The 21,522-nt window shown below is 40.2% G+C and overlaps 1 protein-coding gene across 12 annotated transcripts in view; it reads left to right on the top strand.

The window, feature by feature from the left end:
- SLMAP (sarcolemma associated protein) overlaps positions 1–20,937 on the top strand; it is a 242,733-nt gene extending 221,796 nt beyond the window's left edge. For 9 of the 12 annotated variants that reach the window (XM_077452011.1, XM_077452008.1, XM_077452016.1 and 6 more), the window contains 4 exons: positions 308–425; positions 2,312–2,483; positions 6,771–6,905; positions 12,543–20,937. In XM_077452011.1, the coding sequence (XP_077308137.1) occupies positions 308–425; positions 2,312–2,483; positions 6,771–6,905; positions 12,543–12,632 (515 nt within the window). In that variant the 3' untranslated portion in view covers positions 12,633–20,937. Of the gene's footprint in view, positions 1–307; positions 426–2,311; positions 2,484–6,770; positions 6,906–9,610; positions 9,701–12,542 lie in introns of all 12 variants that reach the window. The other 3 variants (XM_077452007.1, XM_077452018.1, XM_077452010.1) reach the window with 1 other exon arrangement.
- The last annotated feature ends 585 nt before the right edge of the window (positions 20,938–21,522 follow it).

Genomic DNA, 21,522 nt, shown 5'->3' with positions numbered 1-21,522 from the left:
TTGCTGTCCAGAGATTGGGCTCAGGTAATTATAAGGGGATGCTGGGGAGGCTGCTGCACACAGTAGGTTTTTTTATCTTCATGCATAGAATGCATGAAGATAAAAAACCTTCTGCCTTTACAACTCTGTTTTATGAAAAAATTGTGTTGGGTCTTTTGATGACAGTTGCTGCATTTTTTGCATGGATTGAGGTAGAGATTTCATACTACGTATAACGACTTGGCATTGTTAACCTTGAATATTTACACACAATGAAAAATTATGGAGCATCCAACTTAGTTAATGTATGTTGCCTTCTCTTCCAAAGCTGAACTTGAGGAGCTTAAACACAGTGTCTCTTCTCTGGAGACAGAATGCAAGGCTCTGCAGAAGGAGAACAAAGTGCTGACTGAGGAATGCCAGAAGATTGAGGGCGAGCTTCGCAGGTAAGGGCAGAATATCACTCCATGGGCAGATCTAGAATATTAACGTTTTAAATTGTACTTTTCTTTTTATTAAAAAATACACATAAAAACATTTTTTGTGCATGAGTGCCTCTATTATGGTTTTTAATGAAGAGTTGAGGGCACTCATACAGGCGCATTCCTGAATTGGGTTGTGTTTGCATCTGTAGTCTCACACAGTGTGGCTCTGCCCCACCCCCGCGCTCTCCTCACTGGATTTGACTGACAGCCAAAAGAGCCAATGGATCCCACTGCTGCCTCTGTTTCCCGTTTGAAGAGGGAGCGCAGCACTGCCTCAGAATGGGCATACAGCACTGGATTGAAAGAAGAAGGATTTAAAGGGGGGTGATCATAAAAGTGTTTTTTACCATAATGCAGAGAATGCATTAAAGTAAATAAACCCATGCCTTGAGAAACACTTTAACCCAATTATGCGTTCCTTAAATTAAAGCACTGAATGTAAAACATATTTGGTATAAATACACTGATCTGGCTTGCTATATTAAATTCATGTAATCGCCTGCACAGAAGACTGGAAGAGGGAATGCTAGAACTATGAGCCAGTTGGTCCAAATGCATCGCACAATGCTATTAATGCTGTCATTGGTCATTTTAGGAGCTTTCTGAATGTTGGAAAAGAGACATACTAAAGAGATGGAAGCTCTTTATTGTCTGATCAGTTAGCAGGCTTGGGACAAGTCGGTGACCAAAACGGATTGATTGCCTACTGTGGTGGAAGCTTTGAAGTCTGATTTTCATAAAATTAAATGGGATTTTAGCGGTATCTCAAAAAAAAAAAAAAATCAAGATTTTGTTACAAGAAAGTACAGTATAGTTGTAATTTAGCTAAAAAAAATCTTTAAAAATGTTATCAAAAATTAAATTCAAGTTAATGGAAATTAATCCTATTCTTACTGTACATTTATGCAGAATACACAAGTTTTTTTCATGAGAGCCATGCACGCCTAAAATCCTTGAGCTTTCAGAAGCACTGCTTTATGGTGTCCGATATTCAATACCTTGGACTTCAAGGATAATGCCATTATGAATTTCATATTTGATAAATATTTTTTGGGTTGAACCTCTCCTCTGTCTGAATGGACACAGAGCTGCAACTCTGCTCGGGTGCCCCCCTTATTTTATTTTTATATATATATATATCTATATACACACGCGCGCACACGTGGTAACCCAGAAACCCCTTTGTGTCAACTTGTGTGCATTTTATCAGGCGAAAATCAACAGAGTATGCTAACTTTTGATCAGGGTCATTTGGGTAGTTTCTGTTGCCCTTATGATTTAAAAAAGAGTAAACAGTTGATTTTTAATAAATGGCTTCGGCTAAACACTAACCGTGAGTGAAAGATATGTTTTTGTGTCATCATTCATTGTTTGAAAAATGGCCAAGAAATCATAAATTCTGCCAGGGTATGTATGCTTATGAGCACAATTGTGTGTGTGTGTGTGTGTATGTGTGTGTGTATGTGTGTGTGTATGTGTGTGTGTATGTGTATGTGTATATATATATATATATATATATATATATATATATATATATATATATATATATTATAATTTTTTTCTTCGTTGTGAGCTTTATTTTGAGGACAGATGATTAACAGACAAATTTCAAAGCCTGAAAAAGATTGCTTAGATGTTTCATTTTCTTTTTTGTCTAATGTGGCTTAATTGTTATGCAGTAAAGGCTACAGCAGTGTGATTAACCGAAAATAGATAAAATTTCACTGCAGTTAAACAATTGCTTTATCAATAGTTGGTGTGTGTTTTAAGCCCACTGGATATCCTATTCAAATGGTTGCATTATTTTTCTTTCCAATCCAATCATTGCCTCTCTATACTTTTTGTAGTTCCCAGAAGCAGTCCCAAGACCTCACAAGCAACCTAGGTGTCCTGGAAATCACCCGGAAAGAGCTTGAAAAGCAGGTGGGCTCTCTCAAAGAGCAAAGTCATCGAGAGGCAGCTGACCTAAAAACTCATCTAAAAGAGGCAGAAAATCGTGTACACAGCATTCAGCAAGAGGTGAGACGGGGCAGTATTAAGCAAACAGTGCTTAGTGCATTGAAGGATGATGGAATTGGAAGAGCCATGCAGGTCCAAGAACCAGTAAGATTGTTTAAGCAGCTGAGGACAGAAATTATCCATCTAAATTAATGTGAAAAATTACATCTCAACTTTAGTTTCACTGGTTATCAGGCTCTATGGATCTGTCCAACTTTTATATAGTACATTTGCAATTGACCAAATGATAGCATGAAGAGAAGAAGCCTGCTGAAAAAAGAATGGAAGTGACTGTTTTTTAAGCTTTCTTCTTTAAAGGCTAAGTCCTCCTTTTACAAAAATAAATAATAAATGCACATATATTTGCAGAAAAAAATAGCTTTTTTTTTTTCCCGCATAGGAGCCTGCAAAGCATTGCTCCCACAGTCAGTGGATAGGATAGGTGTAATGCCAGGTTTCTGCAGATCTCTCTGTCCATACTGGGGTGCAGCCTTTCATCTGAGGAACTAGAGAAAATGTCAGTGACCTACTTGTGCAGCGAATACTCTATTCCTGTTCCATTGAGAGCTTTAAGTCTGTCTGCCAAAGTTGCAGAAGATCTCAAAAGCTGCACGGAAGAACCACCTCCACGTGCTGTCACAGGGCTGGGAAATTTATGGGCTGGTCCCATTTGCACAATGTAAATTTTACATTCTAAGTATCGGTGCAACATGGTGCAAAAGGGGGGGGTCAGCCTAGGAACTCCACTATATCAAGTTTGCTTCTAAGCAGACCATTCAAAATACCTTCAGTTTAATAAAATGCAAAAAAAAATGCAATCCCCATTTCTTCTTCAATCCTATGTGGGAAAAAGTCTTATATATATTATCCCATAGGAACGTAAAACGAAGTTCCACCCAAAAGTGGAATTGGCGCTTTAAGGCCTCCTCCCCGACTCCTGTTTGTGAAACTGAGATTGGGGGGGGTGGGGTGATCAGGTATCTCCCACTTCCGTTCCGATCATCTAGACAATTCCATAAAGTCTTCTGGGATATATGACGGGTCTTAGAAGACTTCAGGACAGTCACAGAGCACAGCGCCGCTTGCATGTGCAGTGGGCACCAGACTGTGAAGCCGCAAGCTGTCACACCTGGGTGCCCATAGTAGAGATGCTGGTGCTGCCAAGGGAGGAGATGGGGTGAAAACACAGTGCGGGTCAGGACTCCGCTGGACTGTGGGACAGGTAAGTGGCCATTTTTATTAAGTCAGCAGCTACACTTTTTGTAGCTGCTTACTTTTAATAAACAAAAGTATGACTTGAACTCCGCTTTAACCACTTACAAGTTAAAAACATTTTTTTTTTTTGTTCAAAATTACTTGGCACCCCCAAACATTATACATTTTTTTCCGAACACCCTGGATATTAAAATAAATATTTCCTAAGTATTTACAAACACACATGTGCATATGTAATACTGACCTCCAGGTTACATCAAATATGTAACAACTTGACGCCACATAGTGGTCTCGATGTATTATACATTCAAAAAATTCATGTACATGTGACATTATTGCAGCACTTGCGGAGGAAATAAAATTAAAAAAAACACAGAACCATGATTGGAAAGTGAGAGGTATTCTGATTTGATGTACTATAAACATTAGTCTGCATCCCAGATTTCCCAATGCGTTTCATGTTAAAAAAACACTCATCAGGATGCTATAATCAATGCAATGAAGTAAAGCGGGTGTAGAGCCAGAGCCAACACGGGTGTCAGTCCCGGGAGCTGAGGTATTTTGGGGCTTCATGGTGGTGGGGCGCATACACAGAGCCACCCCCTGGGATACAAGGACTTAGGTTGCTGGTATTCGTGGTGAGACAAGGTGCTACGCCAGTGGTAAACATAACCCAAAAGGGGAGATAAAGCGCTGTGATGAAATATAGCGTCTCTAGTCCATGGTGGACGCTATATTTCATCAGAGCTTTATCTCCCCTTTTGGGTGGGGGCCATCTTCCCCTCACTCGTCTCCATGCACAACCACAGAGAGGACCGGATCGCCTCTGCGCTGCCTCCCGCCTGACAGCTCCGGTAAGAGGCGGGGGGCTCTCTCCCAATGCCAATAAAATGTATCTTGCGGCGAATCCACCACAAACGCCACTTTTATCTTGTAGTGGACCGTCGACAGAATATGAGGTTACTAGCTGCTGCCGTAACAATGATATCCGTCTTTAAAGCGGTCTTGAAGTGGTTAATTTTTTGCTTAATGTGTTAATCATAGTGATGCAGTTGTGATGGCGTTGGAGCAAACTTCATGTGGCTCTCACTGATTACCAGTTATCTTTAAAAAGGAATTCCAGAAATTGAGACACTTTTAAAATTTGCAGGCACACTGTGAGTTAAGTCCAACCAAGTGCATGCCACCTCCTGGAGTTCTCTACAAGACCCCTTTCACACTACAGCACCGTTAAAACAGCACTAAGGCGCCACTCACTAGCGCGGCAGTTTTTACCTTATAAAAAGAGGTAAAAAGTCCAGTTTTTTACGGCACTTTAAAATCACTTTGGAAGCGCTGCCACTTCAGTGCAATGAGCAGGGTCGTTTTGGGATTGCTAAATACAGTGCTCCCAAGCTGCGCCATGGATGCTGCTTGCAGGACTTTTTCTAATGTGCCACAAGTGCACCACGAGAGTGTGAAAGCACTCATTGCACAGAATTCGAGGCAGTTTTCAGGCGCATTTTAGAGGTTTTTTCACACACCTTAAAACTGCCTCGGTGTGAAAGGGGTCTTGCTGAAGTCTGACGGGTTTATTGCACTCCCAGAGATCCTTTCCTGTGAGAGGAGAGAAGCACACACAGCAGCGATGTCCATCCCTCCCCTCTGCTGCCCGTTCACAGAAGCCTTTGCATTTTGTAGATGTGTTTGCACTTTGCGATTTACCTCTGAATGCCTTTTAATAATGGGGTAGGAAGCGGTTTCCTCCATGAAATGCTGGAACAGCACCCTATTCAATTGAACGGGCTGCCTTGCCTGCGCAAATGCAGCTCAGAGAGCCGCATAAGTGTGAACCTGGCCTAAGTAGTGAAGCAACTAGGATGATAGCCCTGAGCATTCATCCAAATACAGGTTATCAAAACCATCCACCAAATCTATGATCTGGCAGGTTCCTTTTTAAAGCAGCCTTTTAAAAAAAAAAAAAAAAAAAAAAAAAAGTTTTTACAATAAAGTTTTTATCATTAAAAAATAAAATAAAAAAATGCTTGCAGTATAGAGTACTGTGATCTGTAAAACTGACCTTGTTGCCACGAGCAAGCAGTCCCCATTTAAAAAAAAACTAAAGCCTATTGAATGCACATGGTTTTGCCAGTCAGTGAGCCTCATTTTCACTGTTTTGCAGAGATGTGAGCGCATAGCATGTAATGGAAAGAAAATGTTATGGTAGGTATGGCGCTGCTCTTAAAGACCAATAATGTTGTGTTATAACCTCTGCAGGTTATAACCTTATCTATAGAAGGGGCCACAAATGATTACTTGGGTGAACCCAATGAAGATGGGAATATATGTCCCTAATTTATCCCACGGCTAAGTGAAATGTGCTCAAAATTGTATATTTGTGTGTGTTTTAGCCCCAGCCTGTGCTTAACTACTGTGCCTGGGTTTCCTGCTTATATCTTCCCTCTGTTTTTAAAATTGAGGCTCTTAGTTGCCCCCTTTGCATGGGATTAATTAGGGACATATATATTCCCCGCTTCATTGGGTTGACCCAAGTAATTATTTGTGCCCCCTTCTATAGATAAGGTTATAACCTGCAGAGGTTATAACACAACATTATTGGTCTATAAGAGCAGCGCCATACCTACCATAACATTTTCTTTCCAAACCCTTACTTCACCAAAGGTGTAAGTAAAAGTGTAGGGGCAGCAGTTCAGAGTAGACATATTTTTATTAAAATTTTTAATTTGTGCGGATCAAACTAGAATTTCTTGGATGGCATGTAATGACATGGCAGCCCATGGAAAGAATAGCTGTCCTGGTGAGGGTTGGGGGGGAGAGAAGATTGTGGTTGATGGGCTTTCCGATACAGTGGGAAATTTAGGATAGCGGTGATGAATGGACTTGCTTCCTCCTGTAAAGGGGCTGTTGGTTGCATTTTGTGATTTTTAGCAACAGGGTCACATATAATATACATATGTATACAATTTACAGTATGACAATTACCATTCAGCCTACTACTTTCAATTAGTAGCAGTAAGGATATGTATATATGTAACACATTTACGATGATCGTTTTGAGTAAGGCGTGTCAAATTTTCTCCCCTGGTTTTGCAGTATGCGGACACCCAAAATAAGCTATCTGAGCTAAAAGTGACTTTTGAAAAGACCGAACAAGAAAAGCAAACAATGGTTGAGGAGCTGAAGCAATGCAAAGAGAACTTGAAGCTGCTGCAAGAGAAGGGGAATAATGTAAGTATGAGCAGGAGGGGCACACATACCAGACTATTGACTGGATGCTGAGTACAGGAGGAAAGTGACTTCATTACTGCCCATCATGCTTCAGTATTTGTGGTCACATGTCATGCAGCCAACTCGGCATCTCTTCCAGTAATGCTAAATATTTATTTTTATCCCATCAGAGCTTGTTATAGGCTGGCTGCTAGACTTTTTTTTTTTTTTTTTTTTTTTTTTTCAGGATGCTGGTAATGATCAGTGAGTCAGCTCTCTTTTTTTATTGACCGGCTACAAAGGAATTGGTTTCCTTGAGTCGTTAAATAACTACTTTTGCCTGTTTTAATATAAACTTGCGCAATATGCCTTCACCCCCTTTTTTTTAGGGGGGAGATATATATATCTCTTCCAACTAAAATGGAGTACAGGCTTTCTTTAGGTCTAAAGTATGCTGTATTTGTTCAGAAATTTACAAACAAAATCAAGTTTGAGAATGAACAGATGCACTCCTATAGACTTTACGGATGGCTAGAATATTACATTTGACAAATTTCAGTTTTTGATTGGTTTTCTGCTTTCAGTCCCACAACTACAAACATTTCATGCCTATACAGTTGGGCCATGAACAAATATGCAGCAAGTGCCTATAGCAGGATATGAAACTGTGTTTGTGCATTTGTTAGATGCTTATAAGTGGTAGAAATGTGTGTGCTCTGTTGCATGTTGGATAAAATGCACCAACCTTGATGTGGAATGCATGCAAGTCCACATGCCCTGGTGTGCCTTGTGCTTGGAAAACAAAGAGCACCGACGATCACAGCACAGAGCTACAACACTAAGAAGAACCTGATTAGTCTGTCTGCATGTCACATGACAATCCTGCCAGCTGATCTCCCAGATGTAGGAGGAGGATTATAGGAAGATTTGTTGATAGAAGCGTTTCCCAATTTGTTTCCAATTTGCCTGAGCACATGTTAGTCAGTTAAAAATTCACAATTATTGGTTTGGGCATTGCATGCCTGAAATCCTAAACCAGTTCTGCTACATAGGAAATCTTTTATAACAGTCCACTGTATTTGAACATCTTTTTTGCCCAGGATAGCAATTGTGTTAAAAAAAAAAAAAAAATCCCATAAGCCTGTGTGGGGTGAAATCATAGCCCAGTTTTGCTATAGAGGAAACATTTTTGAATGTTCACATGTTTATGAACACTTTGCAGCTAGTTACGGTGATTGAAGTGCATATGCAGCATAGAAACGTATTTAAGTCTCTAAATTTAATGTGCCAATTCTTTCAGCTCTAGTGGTTATCTAGATACTGTATAGCTATGGTACTTGGCATTGTGGAATATTACAGGAGCTAAGGAAACATCTGTTATGTGTTTGGGAACTGACTATAACCTTTATAATAGCTTTCAATTCGATTCTTTTGAGATCTAACTAACCAGTAGATTGTTAAACTACAAACATCTAACACAATATACAAAGTAATTAGCATGTCAGCATCGCAATGAAGTGTTAAATTATATTAAGTTTTGTATTCACAAGTTAAATATTTAAAACCCAAATTTATTTTTTTACAGCTTATCAGTGTTAAAATATTTTGACTGCTTTTTTTTTTTTTTTTTCCCACTCGCTGTTCCTGCTAGTAACACACTTCCAGTCCTACAATGACCACGCTCACCCTTCTGTTTTAAGATAGTAGAAGAAGCCAGATAGGAATATGGGACAGATCTAATCCTTGTGATATCTGGGGCAGTGCAGCCATGATTCTGATATAACGGTTTCCACCTGAGCACATACTAAGGGCTGGAAGTGCTTAAAATTATTGCAAACAATTTTTAAAATTACAGTAACATGTTAAAGGTTATATACAATTAATGATTTGGATTTAGTTAAACGCATGTTCTATATCTATACCTCTTACTCGCTCAGTGCAAGGTAATAGCCCCCAAGCCTGTACCTAAAAATACCGAGCAACAATAACAGTCGGCTGTGGCAGCTTACGGATTTATGATCTTCAGGAACTAATCAGAAATCAGATTAGCCTGCTGATCCTGAGGTCCTTTGTCCTCGGTTATCAGTTGAAAGGCTTAGTACATTCATTTGTGACTGAGCCCCCGTTCACAACGTCAAACCACATGCCAAATCGCAAGCCTATTGCCGGCAATGGCACTGTCCCAATCGGTGCGAGGCTGCACCAATTTCCACAAGTAGTTCTTTTGCTGCTTTTGGGGACTTCGGAGGCGATTTCAGCAGACGCCTGTGCACAGATGTCTTTCAATTTGCCCCCAAACTCGCACTGAAATGTGGGTTTAAAATCGTGCGAGTTCAGCTGAACTCGGACGATTTCAAACCCATGTTCAATATGAACAAGAGGCTGAAGCCCAAACAAATCTTTTGAGAGGAATAACCGGTAGCTAGCAACAAAGAGATTGCATACAATACATGGAAGGGGGGGGGGGGATGGTTGATTTCAGTTGGACAAAGGGTGATCCTTTAAATTATTAGCAGTTAACAGGCCTCACTAAAAAGCAGATAAGGCAGAACATTAGCCCCTTTCTTTGAAAATATTGTGTTAGATGTTCTATTTTTCCATTTGATTTCCTTTGTGTATAAGCTGCAGGTGGCATTGATTGCTGTCCCAATACCAGCAAAATCAGTCTCAAGCTCTGTATTGATTAAAGCACCTGAGTGATTTCTAATATCCCTTCCCTTCTTCAGCCTTCTGCGTTACTTCCCGTCCCAGCCGTTTACTTTGGCGTAGTCGTGGCTATCCTGTATTGGTGTTACGGCCTGTTTTGGTAGAGAAAGGTACACGCTGCTCTTGTCTGTCCTTCACTCTCCACCTACATGTCCCATCCTTGTAACACTAATGCATGGTCAGGTAACAGGACAGGCTGTCCGCTGCCAGATTGACTGAAAATGTACTAACCATCTAACATCTGTCTGTCTCTTCTTGTGTGTGCTAAAGACTTTTCTTCCAGTGACTGTCCATTTGAGTGTATGAAAAAGCCCTGCACGGAGGGCAGAGCAGTGTTCACAAAGGCTGAAGGTCAAAGTTTGATCAGGTGTTTTAAATGCCTGTTAGAGGTATTGCGTAAGTCATTGATCCCTGGTACAACATAGCTGCTTGGCTATGAAGCATTAAGAGGTATTCAGTTTAAAGGGATCACCACTTTCAAAAAATTGAAAAAGTACTTGCCCCTAAATGATGACCAAGGTCTTTTTTCCTCAGACTCAACTAATTTAACAGCCTCCACTGTAACCTACTTGGTCTCAACTTTGGTGTGAATGCTTCCTTGCCCATGCACAGAAAAGTGAAAAGTTCACTTCACTCCTCGCCCCATTTCCAGCAGCTTACACCTTCTTTGCTCTCAATACTTCATAAAGCTGCCGGGACTGGGAAACAATGCCTTGTCTAAGCTTCAAGTGTACCTGTGGATGCTTACACTGTGGTGTTGAGTCCTTCCCTGGCCTCAAGTGGCAGTGCTGGACTAATTTTATAAGCACTGGTGCTGTTCCATGGAAGAGAGTGAGTCACATGCTCGCCTAGAAGAGATGGGTACTTCACTTCACTCCTGGTGGCTGAAAAAAGTGAGTAAAATGGGAGAGTTCAGTTTAAATTAAATATATCCTGATAATGAGCATTGGAGACAAGTGCACCTTTTACTTTACAATGTAAAAAGCTGGCTACTCGATGCACTCTTGATTATGAAATCCTTTCATTGGCTACATCTAAAATGACACAACATCAGAAATGCAGCGCATTTCGATGTATACAGCCTTTCTCATAGCATACGCGTTATGCTATGAGGAAGGCTGTATAGGTTGAAACACATTGCATTTCTGATGCTGTCATTTTACATGTAGCCAATAAAAAGATTTCTTTATTGAGTCCACAGAGTGGCCGCCTTTATACATTGTGGACTTATGCTTTGGGAGCTGAACACCCCAGCCTGAGCACCGGTCTCCGGCTTTTGTATCTTTTAATACAGCAGTTGCGCTGGGGTCAGGTTGGTCATATAACCTTTTTCTTTGGCTTTGCATGGGCAAAAGTAAAAGTTTTACTTTAAAATTCAAGGATCCCTGCAATAGAAGAGCCTTTATTTACTCTCCCCTCCAGCAAACCAGTGTCTCTGGTCTTCCCCTCCATTCCAACTCTGCAGCCTTCATAACACTACATCCTCAGAAATGTCAAATGCCAGTGTTACCGGATGAGGCTGAGGTTATATCGTCTGACCATTATGTCACTGGTATGTCCTCTGACTCTTAAGAGGTAAATTCCAGAGAGTCTTAGGCAACCACACGGGATCAAAGACCAGGTAGAAGAGACACAGGGTGTGTATAAAAGCCCTTCCGTTGCCACAGGCCTTTCATCTTGCAGCAGCAAGATTCTCCTGGCACAAGACTTTCAATTCTTTGGTCAGGTGGTGATCTTGGTCATAAGACTAGCTTGATGTGACTGAAAATGGCCAGAATGGGAAATTGATCTTACAGCTTTGTTTATATAAAGAATTTGATCGTCATTTGCCCACAGTACCCATACATCACACCTGTGGTACATACACCCATGTCAAATCTCCAGACATTCAACATTCTCAGAAGTCTTAGCAATGACCCTGTTCTTTAGCCACTGCTTAGATGTTTTAAATGCTTTTTTGAAAGTGGAAGATCCTGTCAAATTGAGTTAACTTACTTCAAGCCCCTCCCTGTGCAGATGTTACTGGGGATATCGTATTATTTCTGGCAGTCACAGCTAAACCCAACTGGGAATTAAACCATCTACTGACGATATACCCCACGTAGCCGTGATTTGCTATTTTATGCAAGTGTTTAAAGATTTTTCCCATTTTGCTGACAAACTGCCTTTCTCAACACTCATTTTTGTAATCCTTTTCTTTAATAGTATACATGCCTTTTGAAAGCAAATTTCTTTCCGTGTACTTCAGAGCTAATAAAGTGAATGGTTGGGAATCATACTGAATGTGAAAAAGGAATGTTATCTGTGTATCTGCATGGTTGGTTTGTATTTGCAACAGCTAATACAAACTTATATATAACTTGGATGTGTGTTTTCTTTCTCTACAGGTGTATGCTATTTCTCAGTAGTCGCTATATGGAGTAAAAAAAAGTGTAGTACAGTAACTAATTGCAACCAATCAGCAGTTTTGAATATTTTGACTGAGGTAGACTGCTTATTGGTTATAACTTACTGTACTTATTATTGCACTTAGTACTGTCTTATTAAATAAACCCTTTTTAATTCTTTATTCATCTTTCCATCTATCTACCAGTGTATTTGCCTGTTTAACTACCTGTGTACTTGACCTTCTACGTATTGATTTACCTGGTCATCTACCTACCTGTCAGTCCAACTGTCTGCTTACCCATCTGTGTCTATCTAATCCTTTGTCTTACTGTGTACTTGCTCATCTACCTTCCTATCATTCTGATTTTGCTCTTAGCGTTCTGGTAAACCGTACATTTTTACACTAATTCTAAGACTTGGAGAAATGTTTCCTAGGTCGCAAACAGCCTGTAAGTATTTTTAAGAGCTGTTGGCATCCCTTAAGTTGCAGCCAATAATGGCCTGTAAAAAGCTTTCTTCCATGCCTAGTCATTCAATTCTATCTTGTGTGTCTTCTATTTACAGAAACCGTGGCCTTGGATGACTGTGATGGCGGCGTTGGTAGCCGTGACCGCAGTGATGCTGTATCCCAGCCTCAGCAGAAGCTCACCGTGAGACTGCTCATCAAAGCCATGTACTGTCCTCCATCGTAGCCAGCACTGCTCACATTTGGAGATGACACACAGAAAAAAAATGGATCCTTACTCTTCCTTTTTACCTCTTAAAAAAAAAAAAACACAAGTCTCTGAGAGAACAGAATTAGGACCATTGCTTTAACCTGTAATATATGTAATAGTCCAGCAGGGGAATAAAGATAAGACTTTATCTTACTTTAGGCAAGACTTTGCTTGCGATCTTTCATGTACCTGTTAAGTCTAGTTTGGTGGTATCGGAGATACTGTTATGGCTTTGAGCAGACTTTTGGTACCAAATTATTTATGATGTTTTGGGTTTGTGGCTGTTTTACTCTTAAACGTCTTGTAAAGATCATATAACTTTTTGCCATGGGAAACACACACATCAAGGTATAGCAACGAGATGCTGATGGAATTTTCCAGCTGTCCCATGTATCATAGAGCTGTCAGGATCACACTCCTTTTAAAGAGAACCTACTGTGTCCACATTAATTTTAGTTTAAGTTCTCAACCAATATGCATCCAAGTTTGTACTGTTGTCAACCTTTTTTTTTTTATCCATTGGATTGTGAAAAAGCGATGATCCACGTGTCCTAATATCCATCTTAATGGAATACACACTATATTGCATTGCTTTTCAGGAATGTTTAGCAGAAGATTGAAGATGTTCAGTCATCCAGTCCAATCTGCTGGAAGGATGGACTTTGTCTTTTAAACCTTCACTTAAAGCTGAACTCCAGGCAAATTTTAAAGACACAGCTTAATTCAGCTCTGTATTTATTAATGCATCAATAAATTTATTTTTGTACAACCAACCAGTGTAATACGTGAATTTGACTTCAGCAGAATTTAGACTGGTAGCGGAAGAAGCATCACAAGGAGCTAGTCAGCTGTGCTGCAGTGCTTTTGTGATAAGTAACTTTCTGAGAGCAGAGAGGTGAGCTTGTTGGTTTATTGCTTTTTATGTCACTGTCAGTCACAGGTTGGGGGGGGTGGTGGTGGGTGAGAGATGAGACCTATAAGGTAAACTTAACTGCAGAAGAGAAAAATCAGATTTGTCTGCCAGATAGGTCCGTGCTGTATAACTAACTAGATGGAATGAAATAAAAATCCTTTGGGCAGTGAAAACCACCCCCATGAATGTACTTCATCAGTGTATTTAACGGTTTGCTTGGAGTTCAGCTATTAGACTCTGAAATTATATAGGGTGTAATGTTGATCTTTATTTATTAGCTATTATTTGGATCACACTGTTCTGGCTTTTGAAATGTATGACTGATCACATGAATTTGAATATTAAATTTGATTTTTACATGCTACAGCTTGTAGTTCCATGACAGCTGAAGCAAGGCAGACTTGCCAATGTTTGGTATACAGCGTTCTAATTGCAGTCATGTGATTGCTGTCAAACTGACTCTTGCTGGTGGGCCCCAGGATGCCGCCTAGTGTTGAGGTTGAGTCTAGAGCAGGGTTCTCCAAACTATGGCCCTCCAATTGTTTAGGAACTACAATTCCCATCATGCCTAGTCATGTTTGTGAATGTCAGAGTTTGGTAAAGCCTCATGGGATGTGTAGTTCCGCAACAGCTGGAGATCCCTGGTCTAGAGGTAACATGTTAATTCAGGAATACTGAATGTCTGTGCTACCAAGAATGGTTCACTGTCTGCCCTTAGGCCCCTTCCACATTAGGGTGGTGCGGGCACCGGCTGTAAAACGGCGCTATTTTTAGCGCCGCTTTAACATCGTTTTATCGGCAGTATTTGGCTGCTAGCGAGGCAGTTTTACCCCCCTGCTAGTGGCCGAGAGAGGGTTAAAACCACTGCAAAGTGCTGCTGCAGCAGCGACGGTATAGCCGCACTGCCCCATTCATTTCAATGAGCAGGTGCGGTTTACACACCACTCCTTCGCCACTCCAAAGATGCTGTTAGCAGGACTTTTTTTTACGGTCCTGCCAGCACACCGCTCCAGTGTGAAAGCCATCTGGAGTTGAGGAGCTGCTCTTTCAGGTTGCTTTGCCTGCGCTATTTTTAGCGCTGTATCGCCTGCAAAGCTCCCCAGTGTGAAAGAGTCTAAAGGGAAGCTCTAACATTTAGCTAACCTCCACCAGAAACTGGTTTTAGGGGGCGAGGGATAGCATTATGATAAATTCTTACTTTAAATATTCGTGTTTAGCTGTACTGATCAGGTTCATATAAAATTCCTCCATCTCCTCCAAGTCGACTGTACTGGGAGCCCTTAGAAAGGTGATAAATGCAAGTAAAGGAACGAGAGCAAATTTATGGAGGATTTTCACATCAGGGATGCAAAAGGCAATCATAAATGTAAGTCTTACCCTCCGAAGTTTTCAGTAGAGGTGTTTTATTTTTATTTTTTATTTCTTCTAAAAAATAAAAACTTGTTTTTTTTACTTTGCATAATATTATGCAGATGATAGGCCTACCAGTTATGTTGCACTGTTTTACCCTGCTATACTGTTGATGCACACTCAGGGGTTGTGTCGGTTACAGTGTGGGCTCACAGGAAGTGAGTTTAATGACGCTGGCTGTGATTCATCTTCTAAGTGGGCATCGATGAGCCGCATTGGAGGAGTAGAAGAGCAGCGCTAGAGCAGAGAGATGAGTAGTCCAAAACAAAATCACTTTAATTGAAGGGAATTTAAATAATATATTTTTAAAATCAACTTTAGTTGAGAGCTGTGATGACACCCCAGGTTACACAGTGCAGATTATGTCTCTTTGCAAGCAAAGGCACTTACACTGAATTGTGCTTACCACTAATAACGTAATACATAGGTGGTGACTGATTCAAAGGATCAAGTAGTCAGTGTAGGCAGTCTCAATCAAAACCAATTCACGTAATGTGTAGCTATAATGACTAGTGCTACCAGTACCTATTGAAATACCCTGTCAATGTCTGTCTTTCCCAGGGTGTCTATATTCTTTGCCCATAGCATCAGATAAGATTCACACTTAAAGTGGAGGGCCACCCTAAAAAAAAAAAAAAAAAAAAATTAATATTCTTTAAAAATAAAAACATTTATATAAAAAAAAAAAATTTACTTGCCATAAACCCCTGTTGCTAGGCGGTATTCCTTATCTGCCTCTTCCTACTCCGCAGTGATCTTCAGTCACTCTCCTCCTCGCGTTGTCTTCTGGGAAATGTCTCTCCTAGAACACAACGTGCCCTATTCACAAAGAGTTGCGCGACTCATGCATGCGTAAACGGGCAGTGAAGCCACAAGGCTCCACTGCCTGTTTCACTTGGTGATGATGGCGGCACCAGAACACAATATGAGGGACGTATCGGCCTTGGCGGGGCTGTCATCGTGGGTTCCCTGGACAGGTAAGTGTCCTTATTAAAAGTCAGCAGCTGCAGTGTTTTCTAGCTGCTGACTTTAAAGGTGTGTTCCAGCGTAATTTTTTTATTTTTTTAAAGTGGATCTAAATTGCAGAAGCAATTTAAGGCACCTACTTGCTTGCTCGCTGCCTTCTCCGGGGATGCTGTATAGTCAGCTGTGCATGTACAGCTCGGCTTACAGCATAGTACCAAAATGACTAGCTCTTGCAATATCCCACGCTGGAAAATTAAGAGGCTCGAAGATCGGCACTCAAAACAAGATGCTGGGGGGAGGAAATGTTGGACAGGTGAGTATTAATACCTTTAGTTCCTCCTTTAAATTTTCTGGTTATAGAAAAGTTGATAACGGCTTTCTATGTTCTTATGAAGCTGCTCGCCCAACCTTACGTGCTGCTCTGCCAACCTTATTGTGTCTAAGGCGATTTTTTTTTCCTTTCAATGACTGCATTAAAACACTGTGCATACTGCCTTTCAGCTGTTTGGAATGTCTTAACTATGTAAATAATTTGTTAAAGAGCACCACTGCTGAGCCCTGTTTGCATCTACATTAACCACATATAATCTTAATGTCAGTTCAGAAGAACCACCACCCTTCTATCCAAAGTACACTATTGTTTGAATGCATTTAGGAGAGGTTTTGTTTGCTTCAGAACTGCTTCTCTTCCCCCCATACAGCAAGTTTATGGGAAATCCAAAAGCAGCTTGAAGCAGGTGCTGAGGTCAACTTCAGGTAATATGCATCTGCAGTGAATTCTGAATGACCTTAAAAGCGTCTCAAAACTCAAAGCATTTGCTCATCAGTACAGGTTATAACAACCAAGCATGTGTAGTATTTAAAAATAAGTTACTGCATTTCAGTAAATTATGGTCAGTGCTGATGGGGAAAGCATAGATGATGCTTGCTTTCCGTTGTCTTCAAAAGGGCAGGCACATAGTTTTCTGGGTGTCAGGTTTAAGAATTCAGCTTATTTGCATTATTAGGAGACCTCCCAGCCTCAGATACCGAGACACTATATATTTTAAAATTTTTGCCACTCTGCCATTGGACCCGATGGATAACTGGTGTTTTTCGACAAACGTTTGCATAAACTTCAGAAAGCCAGGACTAGTTATCCAGTAAAACAATAGGCCACACTCGCCACTGAGCAAAACTTATGTTATTTTTCATGTGTTTAAACTCTTATGCTAAGATAAACTATTGTGCTAAAAACATTCTTGGACAGCTCTGATGAAAGAAAACCCACACATTTGGCAATAAAACAGCCATCAATGACTGGAGTACGATGGATCAGCTTACATGAAAATCCAATCCCATTCTCAACAGCAGATAAAATGGACTGTTTTACTGTAAGATCTCATGATATCACCATCGCTGCGTGTCAGAAATGTCTGCAATCCAAACTGTTTCCATGTGTATTCCAGACACTATCCCCCTGACATCTTCCTGTGTGTATTTTCATAGCTTATCACTACAGCTTATTGTATATTTGTCAGTGGTGGTAACACATCAACAGTGCATTGTGTACATAGTGCCAGATAGCACATAAAAATTGAAGGACTTGCTGGCCTTTTAATGCTGTTGGTTCACCATGCCCTGGTAAGGGGGTATGAAATGGGAGTGCTGCCTTGGTGGATATTTTATGAAGAACTGAATAGATAACATTATTTTTGCCAATATGGAAATTATAATCTATTTATTATTGCAGATTTTGGTGGTTTTTCACTCTTGCTTGTATATTGCCCCAATTACATTGATCCTCCTCAAGCCTTACTATCGCACTTATGTTCGTGTACAGATAGCATCATTGTGCAGAGATGCTTTGCAGCCAAAAAGCTATCACAAATCGTACATGTTGCAAAGTAGCTGTAGATATTAGACCCTTCGTCCAGTACAGGCAATTTGGGTAACCCCTAGCAACGTGGACATTAAGGGCACCTGGGCTAAGGAAAGTTGATCAGCTTGGTTTGGGAAATTCTGTCTGAGCCTCTAATTTATTGTCAGGTGTGTGGTGGCTACATAATATCTTATTCTACCATTTTTATATATATATATATATATATATATATATATATATATATATATATATATATATGTATATGTATATGTATATAATGTGTGTGTCATAGATCAGCAGACCCCAAAGTTTAACTGTGAGCAGACAATGGACATTTGGGTATTTGCATATTCCTAGCATTAAATGAGCTTTAAAGCTAGTCTTTGACCTATGTATCTGCAGCCACTGTGGCATCCTCCTCCTTCAAAGTTTGTGACAGAAGCACCTAGTTTTAATTTGACTTTGGTACCTTCTAACCGCTAATGTTAACACCCAACTTGAACATCTGCAATGCTTTCATTGCGAGAATTAATCTATCCACAGTGCCTGCAGCTACGAAGGTCAGTGACGGCTTATTGTAAAGCTTATTTACTGCTTGTAAATATTTTTATTTTATTTTTTGTCAGTGTCTATAGCCTGGCCACAATTTTACTTCTGACAAAACAATTGCCAAATAGGGGTCAAGAGTTGTACTCCCAAACCCATATTCCTTCCAAATATGTTTGTTTTAAAAGTACTGTATGTTTGAACTGTACAGAGTTCCAGTTTGCTGGAACTCCTGAAACCAGTGTGACCATTTTTACTGCTATCAAATGATTTCTATTGTCTTAAGCAATGTTTAGATTTATTAATTTGTAAAAATTACATAGATTATAGGCTATGGGTATTTTTAGACCAGCAATGTGTAACCTGTAAATCGGGATCCCAACTGGAGAAGTGAAAGCCATTTGTGAAGTTCTAGACTGACATTTGTATTACATTGTTTTAGGGACTTAAAATGAGGCCAAGAACATTTGCGACATCATAGGGCTTCTATTTACCTTACAACTGCTCTTCTCCTCCTGCAAGTCAGTGAGAATTCAAAAGCAGCTTAGGAGGTAGAATGCAGGTGAGTGGTGAATATAAGCACCTTTGAAGGAACTGTGAAGGATCTTAAATCTGCAGCTTGTATATGAACAGTGTATAGCAAGCTTTTACAAAGAGATGGTTGATGCCTTTTAAGCAGAAGAAATGCATTAAAAACACTGACCTTGCTGTTGCTGGTCACACTAGGCCCACAGATTGATCCTGGGAAAGCTCTGGATCCCATTTCTGTGATTTCAGAACTTTTTGACATCCTCAACTTTCCTGGGATCTTGCAAGAAGACCTACTGATGTCGCCTTGTCTAGATAAGTGTGTTGGAAGATTGGTACCAATGTTTTTATACCATTGTCTCTCAAAGTTTGTTTACATAATGGAATGTTTTCACACCAGGAGGGTGTAGCCACATAAGCACACCTTGCTTTTTGGTGCAAAGTGCACTTTAAACTTAAGTTTGAGGATGTTAAAAACATATCTAAATGGGAATTTTGACTAACTTTAAGGCTAGGTTCACACTAATGTGAATTGGATGCGTATTTCTCTGCCTCCAATTTGCATGGCATGAGACTGACCGGGTTTCAATGGTGCCAGTTTACACATCTCTGCGGTGGCCGCAGAACGGATTGCCCAAGGGTCCCGTGTGTCTTTGGCTCCGCTTCAGGGCTAAATTGAGGCAAAAATGTAGCCCCTGAAACAAAGAACAGGGACACCCGGACTCCTGCTACGAGCCGCATCCAGCATCAGTGTGATCCCAGCCTAAAGAAGTTTCAAGACATGCTGAAGCCTTTTAGCAGCATGTTTTAAAGTGACCGTGTACATTCTGATAACGATCAGTGTTTAACATCTACCTGGTGCTGTGTGGGACTTTAAAACCTTTAAATTGCTTGTAAACCTCTGAAATTTGAAATGAAGAAAGCATGTCCTATAGTGTGTACTTGACCCTAGTGAGGTTTCTGTCTCCCCTCTCATTCCCCTGCTATCTACATGAGTCACTTCAGACAGTCGATGCAGACACCAGACAATCCCATGAGATGGCCCGGCCCCTCCCTCAGCGCACAAATGGTGATGTTCAGTGAGTGACATCAGATCCCTTCCCCCTGCCTTCTACAGCTGGGAAATGCTGTCTAAATTTTGTACTTTGAATGGCTGTAGAGGTGAGGGGGCCACCAGATCAACAGGTACAACTTATGTAGGAGGATTTTTTTCATCTCTTGGTAATGCCAGAGGCTAGTCACTTCACTAGGTATATGTAAGGGTTTACAACCACTTTGACGAAAATGTTTGACGCTTTGCCTATGCATGCTGTACACTGCTTTTATACAAGCTGAAGCCCATTTGTACAAAGCTAATCTTGAATGCATCTGAAACTTGGCTCCACACACAAGCCCTTATATGCATGATTCCAAAGACACCCAATCACTTGGAGCCTAACTCAATAACAGATATGTGATTGCTATTACACTTGTTTCCATTTCCATTGTGCTGTTTCAAAGAGCTGAAGTTCATGTGTGTCTGCTGAATCGTTTGAGACTACAGTGCTCTAGTCATGCAAGAAGCACAGCTGCAGAAGTGGTATCCCATTGAATGTTGCCTTGAGATCAATTTTGTACTGTATTGCCTGGAGTATAAAACATAGGCAAATGTATAGAAATAGTATATAGGGGTAATATGTCTGGTGACGTTACAGGGAAGTTATGTAGCTGAAGTTCCTCTTTGTTTGCTTTGTACACACATGTAACATGCCTTCCCATTAACTGTCCACCACTGCAAGCCACCCTGACCACAACACTCATATGCCAGTGGTACTTGGTACCTCTTGTATATAGATTATTGCAAATATTGTTCTGAGATGCTAAACTTCAGAATTACATTTTTTAAGTAAATAATTGTTTTAAATCTATTTTGTAAAGATATAAAGGTTCCATAGAATCTCTGGAGCACAGATTACAGATTAAACTATTTGCACTAACAATTGTGATGTGCATGATTTAATAAATAACTTTACTCTGGAATCTCTATGTGGATTTTTTTTTTTTTTTGGATGGGGGTGTTCAATTTATCAGTGTGCTAAAATGTATCTTGCTAATAATGTAAAATGAAGACTTAAGTAATTTATAAAGCAGTATGGCTTTGCTGGAGCAAGAACCCCGTTTCTGATTTACAAATGTGCATTTTATTGAAGTAGACAGAAGAGTGTCTGTCTGCTTTAATTTATTTCATTAGAATGTTTAAAGAAAAGAAAAAAGAGAGCTCAGTCACACGTTTTGTCAAGTAGGACTTCCATTCTGTGTTCACTGCAGCATAACAGCAAGAACTAAGCAGGACATCCTAGACTCCTCAATGCAGCCTGCATTTTATGAATGGTTGGGTGTTGGTCATATCTGCTCTCAATTATGAATGGGCCCCTAAATCATGAAAATGATATATATGCATAGTATAGTTGTCACTTTACTTTATCTGCGTTTTCTTTTTCCTCTACATATGCATTTGGGAAAGGTAAATATTGTTTAAATAAAATAACAGAGCTCTCATGCTTGCTTATCTCCATAGACGTGCTGGATGTACCCGGACACACCATAATCACCCCATGTGCATTA

This window comes from Lithobates pipiens, unplaced genomic scaffold, assembly GCF_037356315.1.
Source record: "Lithobates pipiens isolate NorthernLeopardFrog02 unplaced genomic scaffold, aLitPip1_a1.2 Scaffold_23, whole genome shotgun sequence".
NCBI classification, from domain to species: domain Eukaryota; kingdom Metazoa; phylum Chordata; class Amphibia; order Anura; family Ranidae; genus Lithobates; species Lithobates pipiens.
The sequence above is the reverse complement of the archived record's forward strand: the minus strand, read 5'-3'. Positions and strand labels throughout refer to the sequence as shown.